Source organism: Delphinus delphis, chromosome 3, assembly GCF_949987515.2.
Source record: "Delphinus delphis chromosome 3, mDelDel1.2, whole genome shotgun sequence".
Classification (NCBI taxonomy): domain Eukaryota; kingdom Metazoa; phylum Chordata; class Mammalia; order Artiodactyla; family Delphinidae; genus Delphinus; species Delphinus delphis.
The window spans coordinates 4,387,261-4,405,064 of NC_082685.1; the positions used below are offsets into that span (position 1 = coordinate 4,387,261).

A 17,804-nucleotide genomic window follows, 5' to 3' on the forward strand; every position below is an offset into this window, starting at 1 on the left:
TTTTTCACACTGTATAGTGATGGTTGGACAGCTGTGCAATGTACAAAAAGCCACTGAGTTTCACACTTAAAAGTGTGAACGTTATGGTATATGAACTGTATACTCATTTAAAAACAAATTATAAGGCGATTATAGCCATGATAACCCTACCTCTTGGTCACCACTAAAATACTTTTTGGGGGGCTTCCCTGGTAGCGCAGTGGTTGAGAGTCCGCCTGCCGATGCAGGGGACGCGGGTTCGTGCCCCGGTCTGGGAAGATTCCACATGCCGCGGAGCGGCTGGGCCCGTGAGCCATGGCTGCTGGGCCTGCTCGTCCGGGGCCTGTGCTCCACAATGGGAGAGGCCACAAAAGTGAGAGGCCCGCGTACCGGTAAAAAAAAAAAAAGAAAGTAAGGGAAGCTCTGACACATGCTGCAACATGAATGAAACCTTGAAAATATGCTGAGGAAAAAAGCCAGACACAAAAGACCAATATTGTATGATTTCATTTAGGTATATAAAATGTCCAGACTAGGTAAATCCAAATACAGAAAAAAAACTTTTTTTTAAGAATTTTTTTGGCCATGCCTTGCAGCTTCTGGGATCTTAGTTCCCCCACCAGGGATTGAACTCAGGCCCTCAAGAGTGAAACTGCAGAGTCCTAACCACTGGACTGCCAGGGAATTCACAGACAGAAAGTTTTTTTTTTTTTTTTTTTTTTTTGTTACACGACAGTGACAGGCCCACGTACCACAAAGAAAGAAAAAAAAAAATTCTTTCAGCGGCCATGGCTCACGGGCCCAGCCACTCCGCGGCATGTGGGATCCTCCCGGACCGGGACATGAACCCGTGTCCCCTGCATCGGCAGGCGGACTCTCAACAACTGTGCCACCAGGGAAGCCCTTCCCTTACTTTTTATGACTATTATTCTCATCCTATGTACAGGTTACACTTAGTTTATCCATTCAGCCACTGATGGACATTTGGGACATTTCCATCAGCCACTGATGGACATTCAGGACATTTCCACCTTCTGGCTATTGTGAATAGTGCTGCAACCAGCATTCACGTACACATATTTGAGCATCTGTTTCAGTATAGGCAGGAGTGGAAATGTTGGCTCACAGGGTTAATTTCATGTTTAACTTTTTGAGGAACCACCAAGCTCTTACCCACAGTGCCTGCACCATTTTACATTCCCACCAGCAGTGTACAGGGTTCTAATTTCTCCATATCCTTGACAACACTTCTTTTTTTTTCCTTTAGAATTATTTTATTAAATCATAAATGTACAACAGCTTCTTAACTCTAAGACACACTTAAATTTTTTTAAAGGAAAAATGTTATGTCTTATTATACCATGATCCTGGCTAATAGCTTTTCAAAACTTTGAGAAAAATCTTAAAAAAGCTTTTACATGTCATCTGAAACTTACAAATTTAACATTATCAAAGAAGGAATGCTTCTACACTTACAAAGACCACTAGAAAGAAACAACAAATAAAAAGCTAAGAGGGCTTCCCTGGTGGCGCAGTGGTTGAGAGTCCGCCTGCCGATGCAGGGGACGTGGGTTCATGCCCTGCTCCGGGATGATCCCACATGCCGCGGAGTGGCTGGGCCCGTGAGCCATGGCCGCTGAGCCTGCGGGTCCGGAGCCTGTGCTCCGCAACGGGAGAGGCCACAACAGTGAGAGGTCCACAAAAAAAAAAGCTAATAAACTGTCTCAAAGGCACTTTTTTTTTTTTACAATCCTTCCTCCACAGTAATGTTATTAAATAATCCAATCCATTCACAGAATGGCTCTCTGCATCTGCTCTGGTGTCTTCTGCCATATTACTGCATATTTATGCATGACTGAGATAAGAGTTCCCTTAACATTGTTATTTCCATAACCTGAAGCTGTTCTGTTACCTCTGGGCTCTAATCCTCTCATATTTATACAGTGAAGCCCATGGTAAATAGGAAGAAGATCAATATCGGCTTCTCCCTCCATAACCCCCATTTCCTTCACTGCTTCCTGGACCATAGTTTCCTCCACCATATGGTCCCCCCCATGTTCCTGCTACCACCAAAGTTTCCACTCTTCATTGGACCGTAGTTAGAAGGTTGCTGGTTATAATTTCCAAAATCATTGCCATTTCCACTTCCACGATTTCTTCCTCCATAGATGCCATACCCACCCCAGGAGCTCTCACCCTGGTTGCCAGATCCAGAACCTCTACTACCATATCCTCCTCCTCCATAACCTGGGCCACCTCCAAAATTGCCACCTCCAGGCCCTCCTCCATACCCAGCATACCCATCTCTAAATCCAGGACCACTTCCATACCCATCAGGTCCTCCTCTTAAGTTATCATATTAAAACTTGGTCCTGGTCCTAGTCCTGGTCCAAAATTGCCACCAGCACCACGAGAATCTCCAAACCAAAGTGGCCTCCTCTTCCACTTCTAGAACTTTGGACTTCCTGCATTTCTTGTCTAGACAAAGCCTTTCTTACTTCTGCATTATGACCATTGATGGTATGGTATTTCTGCAACACACTCTTATCCACAGGATCATGCTCATCAAAAGTAACAAACCCAAAGCCTCTTTTCTTTCCAGACTGGCTATCAGTAATTATCTCAATGGTAACAATTTGTCCGTATGCCTCAAAGTAATCTCTAAGATAATGTTCCTCAGCATCTTTAATTCCACCTACAAACAGCTTCTTCAGAGTGACATGAGCCCCTGGCTTTCCAGATTCCTCTCTTGCAAACAGCATGTTTTGGTTCAACCGCTCTCCCATAGTTGAACGAGGTCTGGCAGCCATGGCAGCATCGATCTCAGCCATGGATGAAAAAGTTACAAAACGAAATCCTCATGATCTTTTGCTTGCAGGATCCCTCATTACCACACAGTCTGTAAGTTTTCCCCCATTGTTCGCAGTAGTTCTTCAAACTTTCTTCTGTAGTTTCAAAGCTCAGGCCACCAATAAAGAGTTTACGGATTTGTTCCTTTTCTCTCTCCATCGCAGACTCCGTCGCTTCAGCCCGATTTCCCGCAGCCGAGCGAGATGAGAGAGATCTCCGCGGACGAACACGAACCGGACTCGTCCCTGCGCTGTAGTCAGAACTGCCGCTGCTCTAGGAGCACCTCCACTCTCTGGACCCGGCGCTACTGCTACTGCCGCTAGAGCCGCCGCCGCTGCTTTTCTCCTCGACAACACTTCTGGCCATGATTCTAGCCATCCTAGTAGGTGCAAAGTGGTTATCTCATGTGGTTTTGACATGCATTTTCCTGATGATTAGCGATGTGGAGAAAATTTTCATCTGTTTATTGGCCATTTGTTTATCACTCTTGGACAAAAGTCTATTTAACTTCTTTCCCATTTTTTAACTGGGTTGTTTGCCTTTTTATTATTGATATGAAAGGCTGTTTAATGTGTTCTGGATAATAAAACCTTATCGCATGTATGATTCCCAATATGTTCTCCCTCTGTGGGGTGTCTTTTCACTCTCTTGATAGTGTCCTTGGATGCACAAAAGATTTTACTTTTTTTTTTAATATATATATATATATATATATAAGATTTTACTTTTGATAAGCTCCAGTTTATCTATTTGTTTCTTGTGTTGCTAGTACCTGTATTCCTGTCTTACTGGTTGTTTGGCCTGAGGCGTTCAGCACTGGAGTTTGCAGGCAGATAGAGCCAGGTGTTGGTGCTGAGATGAGGACCTCCAGGAGACTTCACTCCGATTAATATTCCCTGGGGTCTGAGGTTCTCTGTTAGTCCAGCGGTTTGGACTCGGAGCTCCCACCACAGGAGCTCGGGCCCGACCTCCGGCCTGGGGACCAAGGTCCCTGCAAGCTGCGTGGTGTGGCAAAAAAAAAAAAGAAAGAAAGAAAGAAAGAAAGAAAAAAGGGAGAAGTACAATATCAAAGAACAAAATAAAATTAGAAAGATGAAAAATATATTAGGTAAAATAAAAATATAATTGAAACAACCAGTCGCTGGGGGTTCCTCCCATCCCCTTAGGTGTCTGTGGTCCCCCACTGGTGCCTGGTAGGTGCCCTAGTTGTGCAGAGACGCGAATTCTGCGTCTTCCTAGTCCGCCATTTTCCCTACGTGAAGTTTTAAGTGATAATTGTTTTATGTTAGATCTATTTAGAATAGCTTACCAATTTTGAGGGGGTAATTTACACCCTTAGAGTTTGCTACGTTAAATTGAATGATGGGAATTCATTGAATGTCTATGTCATTTCTGAGTAAGACAAAATACTGAAACATTAGTTATTCAATACTAAACAAGTCTAAGTGTACCTACTTTTGCCTTATTACAGAAAACAAAAGATATTTGGATCTATTAATAAGATACTTTTTACTGAATTGGAAAAGAAATATTGGTATAACAAACAGTTCACAATTGCTTACTTCTTAGTTTCATTATAAATTAAGGTTTCTAAAACTACTAAGATTAATAAGGAATATATCCTTGTATGCAAGAAAATTAAAAGAAAAATGTATAAGGAATGGGAATGCATTTTGTTAAGGGAAAACGAAGTGACTTTGTCCTAAAGCCACTTATTTCTAAACGGGAAAGAAAACAAAGGACAGGTAAAATGGACATAGAAATTTGTAAAAGTTTTGTGAAAAAAAGGAATCTTTAGAAAGGATTTTTTTGTGTCATCAGGACTGGCTAAATTGGAATAAATTTAGGTGAACAAGTTTTAATATGACAAGTAAGTTAGTGCAAAAGTAAAAATTGGTTGTTCTATTAAAAGAATGAATATTTTTTCTAGTGGTCTGCTCGTGATAATAAGAGACTATAAAAGGTGGACATGTTTTGTCAAAATAACCACTATGTTCAGTGTTGTCTTTATGAGTTCTTTTGTTCTAGGTACCTCTTATAGCTTTAATTTTCTATTAGCCTTTTGTAATGAATTTTTAAGAAAATTTTTTTGACTTTTGGAGGCCCCTACATGCCAATTAATCTCATTCTGTTTGTTTCACATGGAAGCCCTCACTTTTAAGTGCACTTTCTTTTTAATTCTTAAAAATTTTTATTATTTTAAAAATTTTTAGTAAGTGCACTTCTTTTTTTTTTTTTTTTTTTTTTTTTGCGGTACGCGGCCTCTCACTGTTGTGGCCTCTCCCGTTGCGGAGCACAGGCTCCGGACGCGCAGGCCCAGCAGCCATGGCTCATGGGCCCAGCCGCTCCGCGGCATGTGGGATCTTCCCTGACCGGGGCATAAACCCGTGTCCCCTGCATCGGCAGGCGGACTTTCAACCACTGCGCCACCAGGGAAGCCCAAGTGCACTTCTTAAATGATCTTATCTAATTGGAATGTTCCTTATAACAACCATTGTAACGCTAGGTTTTAATTTCCCTGAGGAATGAGAGCAGTTTGGTAGGACCCTAGCTGCAAATGGAGATTAATATACATTTCTGTTTGGCCATATTTTGGGGCTCCCAAGCCGTGTTCTCAAGACACAAAATTTGTAGGTTGTTGTCAGTAAGATTTTGCCATTTTTACAGATATTTATAGCTTCTGGGACCACAGTTCCTAACAGGTGTACTGGAAGGTGGCATGCTTATTAACCATGTGGATTTAAGGATCTTATTTATTTATGTATGTATGTACCTTTCTTTCCTCCCTCCCTCCCTCCCTCTATTTCTTTCTTATACTTTCGGTCACTTGGAGTCAAACTAATACCTAAAAGGGACATGCCACTCAGTTGGAAACTGTGGTAGTTTACAATGTACTACACTGCATAGAAATTTTCTTGAGTTTGGCAAGGGACCTTGCACCATTCCAACCCATTCTGTGACCAACTTATCCCAACATGGAAGTCTTTGAGTTAGGTGGCAAGTGTTCTAACAGTTCTTAAATTCTTGATCTGTGACCACCAAGTTTTGTGGCTTTTTGGTTTCTGAGATCCATGTTAGCAGTAGCCTTTATCTATACAAAACAAGATAAACATGTTCACCAAAACAAACCAGCAGCAACCAAGACACACTGCTGCAGAAGTCCATGTACACCACCAGTAACTCCCAGCATGGGGGACTTCCCTGGCAGTCCAATGGTTAGGACCCTGCACTTTCACTGCAGGGGGCACAGGTCCAATCCCTGGTCGGGAACTAGGATCCAGCATGCCTCAGGGCATGGCCAAATTAAAAAAAAAAAATCCCAGCATGGACTAAATAAGGAGACTCCAGCAAATGGGATCAATAGACTGGAACTGGGTAAAGGACTGTATCAGCAACCCCAGTAAAGGGGAAATGCAGGGTGCAACTTGTGAAAGGGATTCCAAACAAGCAGGAGATTGCAGACTGAACTAAGAACTAGGGACTAGGGTTCTGGATGGAACCATCTTCCAGCTCAAGCTGACCCACTAAACCCTTGACTGGAAAGTCAATTCGATTGGGAGTACAACAGAGAGCAGAGCTCAGAAATGAGAGGAACTTATCCACAACCCTCAGAAATGGTGAGAAAGACAGTGAACTCGAAAAGAGGTTTGCTGGTACCATGCCTGTGTGTGTGTTTTTTTAAATTAATTAATTATTTTTTGGCTGTGCTGCATGGCACATGGCATGTGGGATCTCAGTTCCCTGGGATGAATCTGTGCCCCCTGTGGTGGAAGTGCAGAGTCTTAACCACTGGACCACCAGGGAAGTCCCCCATGCCTCTGTTTCTGGTCATCTCTGAATACCGTTGGAAAATCCTTTGATCCCACTGCTGCCACCACATCTGTTAAATAGCAAAAATTCACTGAGTAAATTTAAAGATCAAATTGGCTTTATTGAACAATTGATGAACTGGGCAGTGTCCCGTCTGGCAAGTAGAAAGGCACACCACTGAGCTTCAGAATAGGAAAGGTTTTCAAAAGTGGAAAGGAAATTATTAGCAAAGAATGCATGGTTTCAGGCAATGCCGCCCTCCTAAGGGGGATGGAGGGGGCCTATTGAGGGGATTACCTCACTAGTGCTGAGCAGGAAAACCCAGATCGACTGGTTAAAGGTCACACTCCTGGGAAAGACTGAAAGTGCAATTTGGCTAGGTAGTAAGTTTTGGCTTGCTGACATGGGATTCAGCACAAGTGACTACATTTTGGGCCCTATGTCTCCTTTTTTTTTAACACATGGTGTCATAATCCATACAAGACAGGGAGGCTGCTGTCACACCCCCCACATCCCACTTGGGTTTATGCCCCATCAGAAGCCCCACCCTGCCCTCTCACAGTTACCAATATCCCAAACTTTTAAAAATCATTTCCTTTCATTTACTTTTAGTTTCATCAATCATTTTTCCTGTTTTATATTGCATGTAAATAGAGTCAAATGGTATGTATCATTTTATATCATGTCTTTGTTTTTAAATATCAGCTTTAACAGTCCACTTTTTAAATTTTATTTATTTTTTAATTTTAGCTGTGCTGGGTCTTCATTATGGCGCAAGGGTTTCTCTAGTTGTGGCACTCGGACTTAGCTGCCCCTTGGCATGTGGGATCTTAGTTCCCCAACCAGGGATCGAACCCGTGTCCTCTGCATTGGAAGGTGGATTCTTAACCACTGGACCACCAGAGAAGTTCCTATCAAGTGTCTTTTGTTCAAAAATGTTTTGCCGTCCACAGCTTGGTAATTTATGCACTTTTATTAATCTATTTTTATGCTTGTAGGACTATACCATTTTCATGAAATGATTCAACTGGTAGGAGCTTTTTTTCCCCACATTTTTGCCATTGGGACCAATGTTTGTAATAACATTCTCTTACAATATGTTTTTATTTTTTAATTTATTTTTATTTTTTGGCCACACCACGGGTCATGTGGGATCTTAGTTCCCAGACCAGGGATCAAACCCACACCCCCTTGCAGTAGAAGCTCAGAGTCTTAAACACTGGACCGCCAGGGAAGTCCCTAAAATATTTTTTAAATTGTAATAAAATTCTCATAAGTTTATCTTCTGCCTTAGTATGCCCTGATCTCATCTTCATCTCAGCACACTCCAAGTTCAACTCCTTACACTCCAGCAATATTCTTCTCCATTGCCCACGACCTACATGTCAGTTGATGGCAATACCATCATGCCAGTTTTTCCTGCACAAAATAATAGAGCCACTCTTGACTCTTCCTCTCACCCCACCTTCAAGCCATCAAGAAATTCCGATGGCTCTTACTTCAAATTACATCCGGGCTCCAACCTGGCACATCATTGCCACTGCTACCAACCCCATCTGATCCACCACCTTAAGTGACAACACCCTAGAGTCTATTCTCAAGGTAACACAGGGACTTTGTAAAGCTCCCTCATCTGGCCACTTTTAGGCTCTGTCACTCATGGCCAGTGTCAGTGCACCACAGCATGTCAGTGCATCAGGACATGATGTGCCTACCCACCGTCATTGCTCTCCTCTCACCTCTGCTGTTCTTGCCACCAGCTCACTCTGCTCCAGAAACACTGGCCTCTGGATGTCCTTCAAATATCCAAGGCCCACACCCTCCTTAGGAACTACATTAGTCTGCTTGGGCTGCCCTAACAAAGCACCGGAGACATGGTGGTTTAAACAACAGAAACTTATTTTCTCACAGTTTAGGAGGCTGGCCGTATGAAATGAAGTGATCAGCAGGGCTGGCTACTTCTGGAGACTCTGAGGAGGAACGTGTTCTAGGCATATCTTCTAGCTTCTGGAGGTTGCCAACAATCCTTCGCATGACTTGGCTTGTACAGAGATCACACCAATCTCTGCTCTGTCTTTACATGGTGAAGACATGTCTGTCTCCTGTGCAGGTCTCTGTGCCCAAATTTCCCTCTTTTTATAAGGATACACATCATTGGATTAGGACCGACACCAATCCAATGTGACCACATCCTGATTACATCTGCAAAGACCTTATTCCAAATCAGGTTGTGTCAGTGATTCCAGGTGGACATGAAATCGGTGGTGGGGCAGGGGAGGACACACTACTTAAGTCAGTATATGTGTACGTATTTTATGTGGGGGGCTGTGCCGTGTGGCACGAGGGATCTTAGTTCCCTGACCAGGGATCGAGCCCGTGCCCCTTGCATTGGGAACGTGAAGTCTTAACCACTGGACCAGCAGGGAAGCCCCACACATTTGTATATATTTTAATAATCCATTTAGGTATCAACTTCCAGTGTTATCTGAAATAGTTAGTTTAAACTTCCGCTATAATATTCCCTGGAATAAATGAATGAATGAAACATCCATCGCCATATCCCTCTCATCCCCACTGTGCTACATTTCTTGGTACTACTGTGAAAGGTCAATGAAATCTAAAGGTAGATATGTTTCTGCTGAATTGTTGTTTCACTGAGGGTAAGGCTGGGAGGTATGTTTCCCAGGATCCCCGCCTTTACGATTCCAGGTTACAATTCACCAACAGCTTAACTCATATGAGATTTGGAAGGCACCAGTGAAGAAATCATTCCTCCCAGGGTTTGGAACCACCATATACAGACAGACCATGCACAGGGGCTTGTGGGGCAACCACAAGCCTGAGTTCCACTACTTGATTGACCTGGCTGGTGATCACAAGTAAGTAATCAAACCAGATGCCAACTTTTTCTCTTCCATTTTCTAGGGGTCCTGGCTTCCACACGTAACCTCTATAAACCCCCATCATGGATCAGATTCTGTAGCCAGAAATCCACAGGGTTGGGTTCATCAAACATGTCTGATTGGGACTGTTCCACATGGGCAGAGCCAGAAGTCAAAAAACGGTGCTGGAACTCAGGCTCACCAGGTTGCCATGCATCTCTGTCTCCTGATGGTACAGAAGACCTGAGAATCATGGTTTCCACACTTCTGCTTTCCAGACCTCATGCTTCTTCCTCATCTTAAGAACTTTAACTCAGAACCACTAACAGAAGGACCTGGATATACAGTTTCCCACCTTACCCAAGCTGACAACACAATTCAGTAGAACCGTCTGGACAGGAGCTTTCATCTTCATGCCAGCAAGTTGCACTTCTTAACTCAATTATCATGTCTGATTTCCAACCAAGATCATGGACATGAACAGAGGCCAAATTACAAACATAATCAGATGAGAATGTTATTTTCCAAGACCTTCCACAATTACTAATTTCTGTGAGAAACAAAGATATGGTATCTGCTAGCAACAAACAACTTGGAAGACACACCTTTCGGTAATGAAGGTGCAAGGGGAGGGTAAATATTGAGTCAGAAAATTCCAGTATCTGTAACAGTGGACCAGGAAAGACATTTCAACAATACAGACCTCATATCATGATCACATATTAGGAAGATAATGCAAAGTAAGAATCAAAAGCTTTTCACCTAAAAATTATACCAAGTTACACATGAAAAAAAAACCAAAAACTGAAAACCACTTATCACCCCTGGGTTCAAATGACATCATAATGGGAGTTCCCTGGCAGTCCAGTGGTTAGGACTCTGTGCTTCTACTGCAGGGGGCATGCGTTTGATCCCTGGTCAGGGAACTAAGATCCTGCAGGCTGAGCAGGGCAACCAAAAAAAAAGACACTGTAATGGAAATGAGGCAAGCTTTATATGACTGTATGATTATTTAAAGTTGGAGATAACAAAATATAAGTAGTACAGATGAAGTAGACATAGAGAGATAGTTATTATCTTCAGTATTCAGATCAGCAATATGAGCTAGAAATTAATACACTGGGATCCCTATTCAGGATGAGGCACTTACCAAGGCAAAACCATATTTATCTCTGTTAAAAGATTTCTATTGTGCTCTGAGTTTTCATGTACAAAGTAAGTGAAGTGCTGAAGGTTTTCCCACGTTTTCCCTTTCATAAGTTTTTCTCTACAGTGTGCTGCTCACATTACAAGTTTGAAGAGAGAATGAAGTCTCTCCCACGGTCCTTGGATTCAGAGTTTCTCCCCAGCATGTATCCTCATGTGTCCTCGCAGGTTTGCGGGGTACCAGAAGGCTTTCCCACATTGCTGACATTCATAGGGCTTCTCCTCACTGTGCATTCTTACGTGCTTTCGTAAGGACGAGGGCCAACAGAAAGCTTTCCCACACTGTGTACATCTGTAGGCTCTCTCCCCACTGTGCGTTCTCATGTGTCCTCGAAGGGAGGCGTGGCGAGTGAAGGCTTTCCTGCAGTGCTGGCATTCGAAGGGCCTCTCCCCAGTGTGCGTTCTCTCATGCTCCCGGAGGGATGTGGAACAACTGTAGGCTTTCCCGCATTCCATACATTCATAGGGTTTCACTCCGCTGTGCATTCTAACATGCTTTTTAAAATATCGCTGATGCCTGAAGGCTTTCCCACAGTGCTGACATTCATAGGGTTTCTCTTCGCTGTGTGTTCGTGCGTGTTCTCGAAGGGATGAGGAGCAACTGTAGGCTTTGCCGCATTCCATACATTCATAGGGTTTCATGCCACTGTGTGTTTTCATGTGTCTTCTGAAGTATTTGGGACAACTGAAGGTTTTCCCACATTCCTTACACACGTAAGGTTTCTCTCCAGTGTGCATTGTCACATGTCCTCCCAGGGATGCAGGATATCGGAAGGTTTTCTCACATTCCTTACATTCATAGGGCTTCTCTCCAGTGTGAGTTCTCACATGCCGTGCAAGGTAGGAATAATACATAAAGGATTTCCCACATACTTTACACACATGGATTTTCTGTCGATGGTGACCTCTCTCACGTCCCTTAAAGGATGAGGGACAAGTGAGAGCTTTTCCAGACTTCTTACACTCTAAAGACTGTTTACTACTGCCACTCTTCACGTATCTCTTAGATGCTCTCCCAGCATCCTGATGTTTTTCCAGTTTCTCTACAATGTGTGTTTCCTCAGGAGGATTTAGGCACGAGACACAGCTGCAGGCTTCCCCACGTTCTTCACATGGATAAGGTTTGTGTCCAGGGTGAGATCTTTGCTGATTCTTCTGGAAAGAACAATCCCTGAAGGCTTTTCCACACTTAGTGCATTTATAGGGCTGAATTCCAGTCGGATAACCCTTATGCACAGTAAGACGTGTAATCTGGTTCAGGGTTTCTCCACATTGATGACCTTCATTACCTTTGCAGAGATGCTCCACCAAACCATTTCTGTTCAAAATGGGAAGAACAGTGTTAGGGATTAATGATTATAACTGATTTCTTCATTAATGATTTATTGATGGTTGTTCATTATTATTTTCACTATGTATTTGCCATTTTCAAGGAATGGGTATGTTGTAGGCACTGTCTGCATTGTGACAACATGTAACAAGCTTAATGCTCTGTCTGAGGGCTCAGACAGAGCCATAACGTTCTGTGTTTCTTACATACAGGGTTTCCTGGTCATTGTTTCCAACTGAATTATGTTTCAGATACCTCACATTTATGAAAGTATTCTCTTGTGAAAATTTTCTAAGTAAAAAATTGTTTAGCTAGGTTTATACCTTTTCTTTAGTTTCAAGTTAGTCTAACAGTCTGCAGAGATCTGCCTTCCCCTGTAGCTGTGCCACTCACCTGAAATCCCTCTCCTGAGTTTGGTGACCTCGGATGTTATGAAATATCCAGTTTTCTCCAAAAACAGAACAGGAATCATTTCTTGTGCATCTTACTATTTTCTTTTCACTGCATAGTTCATTCTCCAAAATATCCCACTGAGGACTTGATCCACTGGTTTTAACTTGAGGGCAAGAACCTGTAACAGTTGGTAACAAAACTAAACCCCCAGGAAAGAAATGGTGGGATAAAGGAAAGAAAAGAGACCATATGCAGATTTCTTTCCATATACTGACCCAAAAATGTAAACACATTTTATAAGGAAAAATGGACATGGGAACAAAGAAAAACTCTGAGGACCCTTAGCTATTTGGAACTTTGGCCATAGTAAGAAAAATGAGTCAAAGTGGCAGCTTGTTCACTAAGAGATACTTCAAAAAGAATGGAGACTGATGTCGAGATCAGTATTTTCAGAAAAGTAAAGTAGGATGGAACTGGGTAAAATGCACATTCCCAAGTGCTCCCTTTGTAAGAGGAGCTACAGAAAGACTTCCCAAGTGGGCAAGGATGGATGAAAACTCCAAGAGGGAAACCAGGTTAATGACAAACATCACCTTCTCAAAGACAGAGTCATATTTCTAACAGGTATGTCCAAATATCACTCCCTGATCCAGAACCTTCTCCTCCCGAGACGTGTGCCCTCCTGGTGATCGCAGGCACAGAGGCCCTAGACAAAGCCTATCTCCACTGACCCAGCTGCCACTGGGAGATCGGATGGTGTGTGGCTGCTGTCTTGCTCATGGAGAAAAGCTCCTCATGGGGAGGATGAAGGACAACAAGCCATCCATGAGATGGGCCAATTCTCTGGTCCTCAAGTCACTGACAATGGGTAAGTGTGGGTTTAATTGCAGCAAAATTATCATGTCAAATGTATACCGATCACAGTGTAACTTTCACAGGGTGAAAACCATAACGCTGCTCCCACTGCTCTAGGTGACACTGCAGAATATGCTCACATTTATAAAATTCGGGACTCTCAGGATTCTAATCAAGAGTGACAAAAAGTCAATCAATACAGTAAACTTTGTTTTCATGGAAAAGCTACCTGACCCTAGGTAGGTTTCATGAAAGGTTGGACTGTGTCTGTCTTTTTTCCAACATGTTCTCATCCTTGTCCCTAATAAGAAAGGACAATTTTAAGAAATATTTGTTCCCTAAAGACTAAGTGCAGGGAGGAAGCCATCCTCACCCACGGAGGCCAGGTTCCTGAAGGTCTCCAGCATCACGTCTCTGTAGAGCTTCCTCTGAGCCAGGTCCAGCAAAGCCCACTCCTCCACGGTGAAGTTCACAGCCACGTCCTCAAAGACCACCGAGTCCTGAAACAGCCACAGGTTCTGTCAGCAAGGCTCCCTCTTCACCCCCGTGTGTGGGAGGATGGGGAGGCCGAAAGTCGGGAACTGGACTCAATTCCTAGAACTCCTGAGCTTACACTCTCTTGTGGGAAATGAACACACACAAGCCAATCAAATGCATTTTACTCAGTGATGCTAAGTGCTGGAAACTGAAGCAAAGTGTAACAGCAATACTTGATAAATACTCACACACACATAATTAGAAAGAATTGTTTTTACTGAAAGAGTATATCCTAAGGTATGATAAAGACTGAAAAATGAAATCATCATTCAGATAACATGGAAATGGATACCTGGCTTGGTCAAAAGTTATTACTACCTTGTCACCTCCAAGAACCGGAAACAGAACGTCAGTGCTGCTGGATCTGAATAACACTTAACTTGAAGGCAAAAGCAGCAGGGAGTCTGGTCTAGCCCCCTCATATCCAACAGAGGCAGAGATACGACCCCCTGCCAAGATGAGATGGACACCAGGGGTATACAGGCAGTCCAGGGCCCAGGGCCTGGCACATCCACTGGGTAAGCAAAGGCCTGGTTCCTCAGGAATCTGTCAAGCCAGTGGAGCCTCTCAAATTAATAACAGAGTGCTCGGAATTCAAGGAACAGGCCCCACAAACAAGAGCTATTGAAGGATCTAATGGGAATGGAGTCAAGTTGACTTTAACAGGGAGAAAAAGAACCTAATTATTATTTTTAGAGAAATATTGGGGACTTGCCAGGTGGCACAGTGGTTAAGAATCTAACTGCCAATGCAGGGCACACGGGTTTGAGCCCTGGTCCCAGAAGATCCCACATGCCGCGGAGCAACTAAGCCCATGCATCACAACTACTGCACCTGTGTGCTACAACTACTGAGCCCACGTGCCTCAGCTACTGAAGCCTGAGTGCTCCAGGTCCCACGTGCCACAAATGCTGAGTCCACATGCTACAACTACTGAAGCCTGTGCACCTAGAGCCCACGCTCTGCAATGAGAAGCCACTGCAATAAGAAGTCCACACACCTCAAAAAAGAGTAGTCCCTGCTCACCACGACTAGAGAAAGGCTGCCTGCAGCAATGAAGACCCAACACAGCCAAAAATCAATAAAATTTTTTAAAAAAAGAAATATGGGACCACACTGCACTGATGATATAAACAGACAATGACAAAAATAAAAATTAGAGATTTTTTAAAACAACAAATATGGTCTCAAAATCTGAAGGAAAAACAAATCCCCACAATATCAGCTACAAAGAAGGCAAGGTTACTTCAACTAGGGTTGCAACTGGGTTTGCTAATCACACACCTGATGAGAGGCCTGTATCAGAAATATATTTTAAGAACTCATATGACAACAATAAAAAAAATAAAAGATAATATAAAAGACAAATAATACAGTTAAATAATGGGGCAATAAATGTGAATAGACAATTCTCCAAAGAAGATATACAAATGGCCAATAACCATATGAAAAGAGGCTCAATAGCATGAGTAATTGGTGATCCATATACAAAATTGAATTGTGGGGAGACATTTCCCAACCCCTTCTATGAGGCTTGTATTACCCTGATACCAAGACAAGAAAAAGACATCACATGTAAAGAAATCTACAGAGCAGTATTCCATATAAATATAGACAAAAAAATTACTCAAAAATATCCACAATCCAAATCTAGAGAGATATAAAAAGTACTAAACACCATCACCAAGAGGGATTTATCCCAGGAATAAAAAGTTTGGTTCAAAGAAACAAAGCATTGGTATCAAATACCTTATTAACAAAGAACAAAAACCATATGATCACCTCAATAGACTCAGGAAAAGTATCTGTTAGAACATCACCTTTTCATGATGTTCTTCTCTAAGTGGAAAAGACCACAACTAGATATATAAAAACCAGAAAGGAAAAGTTGCACTGGTAAAGTCAAAGATAAAGTAAAGGTAGTAGATCAACCACTTACAAACCTAGTAGGAAAGTTAAAAGACAAAACTAGTAAATTTATCTATATCCATAATAAGTAGTTAAGGAATACAGAAAACAACATATGTAAAATATGATACAAAAAAATATTAAAGGACTTCCCTGGGGATGCAGTGGTTAACAATCCACCTGCCAATGCAGGGGACACGGGTTCATGCCCTGGTACTGGAAGATCCCACATGCTACAGAGCAACTAAGCCGGTGCACCACAACTACTGATCCTGTGCTCTAGAGCCTGCGAGTGACAACTACTGAAGCCCACGTGCCTAGAGCCTGTGCTCTGAAACAAGAGAAGCCACCGCAATGAGAAGCCTGTGCACCGCAATGAAGACCCAATGCAATCAAAAATAAATAAATAAATAAAGTTAAAAAAATTAAACACAAGTGGGAGGACTAAAAATGCAGGGCTGTTAGAACTTAAGGTAATCATGTATATAGAAAGGCTGCTATGTATAAACCTCATGGTAACCACAAACTAAAAATCTATAATAGATACACACAAAAGAGAAAGTAATCCAGACATAACACTAAAGATAGTCATAAAATCACAAGAGAGCAAAAGAAGAATAAAAGACAAAAAAAAAAAAAGCTATAAAAACAACCAGAAAGCAATTAACAAAATGGCAATAAGTACATACCTATCCATAATCACTTTAAGTAAATGGACTAAATGCTCCAATCAAAAGACATAGAGTGGATCCACCACAGGGCAGACAGCAGAAGCAAGAAGAACTATAATCCTGCAGTCTTTGGAATGAAAACCACTTTCACAGAAAGAATGACAAAATGAAAAGGCCGAGGACTATGTACCAGAGGAAGGAACAAGATAAAAGCCCAGAAAAACAAGTAAATGAAGTGGAGATAGGCAACCTTCCAGAAAAAGAATTCAGAATGATAGTGAAGATGATCCAGGACCTCAGAAAAAGAATGGAGGCATAGATTGAGAAGATACAAGAAATGTTTAACAAAGACCTAGAAGAATTAAAGAACAAACAAACAGAGATGAACAATACAATAACTGAAATGAAAAATACACTAGAACGAATCAATAGCAGAATAACCAAGGCAGAAGAATGGATAAGTGACCTGGAAGACAGAATGATGGAATCACTACTGAGGAACAGATTAAAGAAAAGAGAAATGAAGACAGCCAGAAACCTCTAGGACAACATTAAATGCACCAACATTCACATTAAAGGGGTCCCAGGAGGAGAAGAGAGAGAGAAAGGACCCAAGAAAATATCTAAAGAGATTATAGTCAAAAACTTCCCTAACATGGGAAAGGAAATAGCCACCCAAGTCCAGGAAGTACAGAGAGTCCCAGGCAGGATAAACCCAAGGAGAAACACACTGAGACACACAGTAATCAAATTGACAAAAATTAAGGACAAAGAACAGTTATTAAAAGCAACAAGGGAAAAAAGACAAATAACATACGAGGGAACTCCTGTAAGGTTAACAGCTGATTTCTCAGCAGAAACTCTACAAGCCAGAAGGGAGTGGCATGACATATTTAAAGTGATGAAAGGGAATAACCTACAACCAAGATTACTCTATCCAGCAAGGATCTCATTCAGATTTGACAGAGAAGTCAAAAGCTTTACAGACAAGCAAAAGCTAAGAGAATTCAGCACCACCAAACCAGCTCTACAACAAATGCTAAGAGAACTTCTCTTAAGTGGGAAACACAAGAGAAGAAAAGGACCTACCAAACAAACCCAAAATAATTAAGAAAATGGTAATAGGAACATACATATTGATAAGTACCTTAAATGTGAATAGATTAAATGCTCCAACCAAAAGACACAGATTGGCTGAACAGATACAAAAACAACACCCATATATATGCTGCCTATAAGAAACACACTTCAGAACTAGGGACACATACAGACTGAAAGTGAGGGGGCGGAAAAAGATATTCCATGCAAATGGAAATCAAAAGAAAGCTGGAGTAGCAATACTCATAGCAGATAATAGACGTTAAAATAAAGACTGTTACAAGA

General features: G+C 42.1%; 1 protein-coding gene and 1 pseudogene across 1 annotated transcript in view; both read right to left on the minus strand.

The window, feature by feature from the left end:
- Positions 1-1,214: 1,214 nt before the first annotated feature.
- On the minus strand, positions 1,215-3,309 carry LOC132422626 (heterogeneous nuclear ribonucleoproteins A2/B1 pseudogene; annotated as a pseudogene).
- A 5,885-nt stretch (positions 3,310-9,194) lies between these two features.
- Positions 9,195-17,804, minus strand: part of LOC132422622 (zinc finger protein 77-like) — a 28,346-nt gene continuing 19,736 nt past the window's right edge. Inside the window, exons 2-4 of the mRNA XM_060007434.1 lie at positions 13,679-13,805; positions 12,451-12,628; positions 9,195-12,045 (exon numbers count right to left, since the gene is read on the minus strand). Of these exons, the coding sequence (XP_059863417.1) occupies positions 10,854-12,045; positions 12,451-12,628; positions 13,679-13,805 (1,497 nt within the window). The 3' untranslated portion in view covers positions 9,195-10,853. The remainder of the gene's footprint in view (positions 12,046-12,450; positions 12,629-13,678; positions 13,806-17,804) is intronic.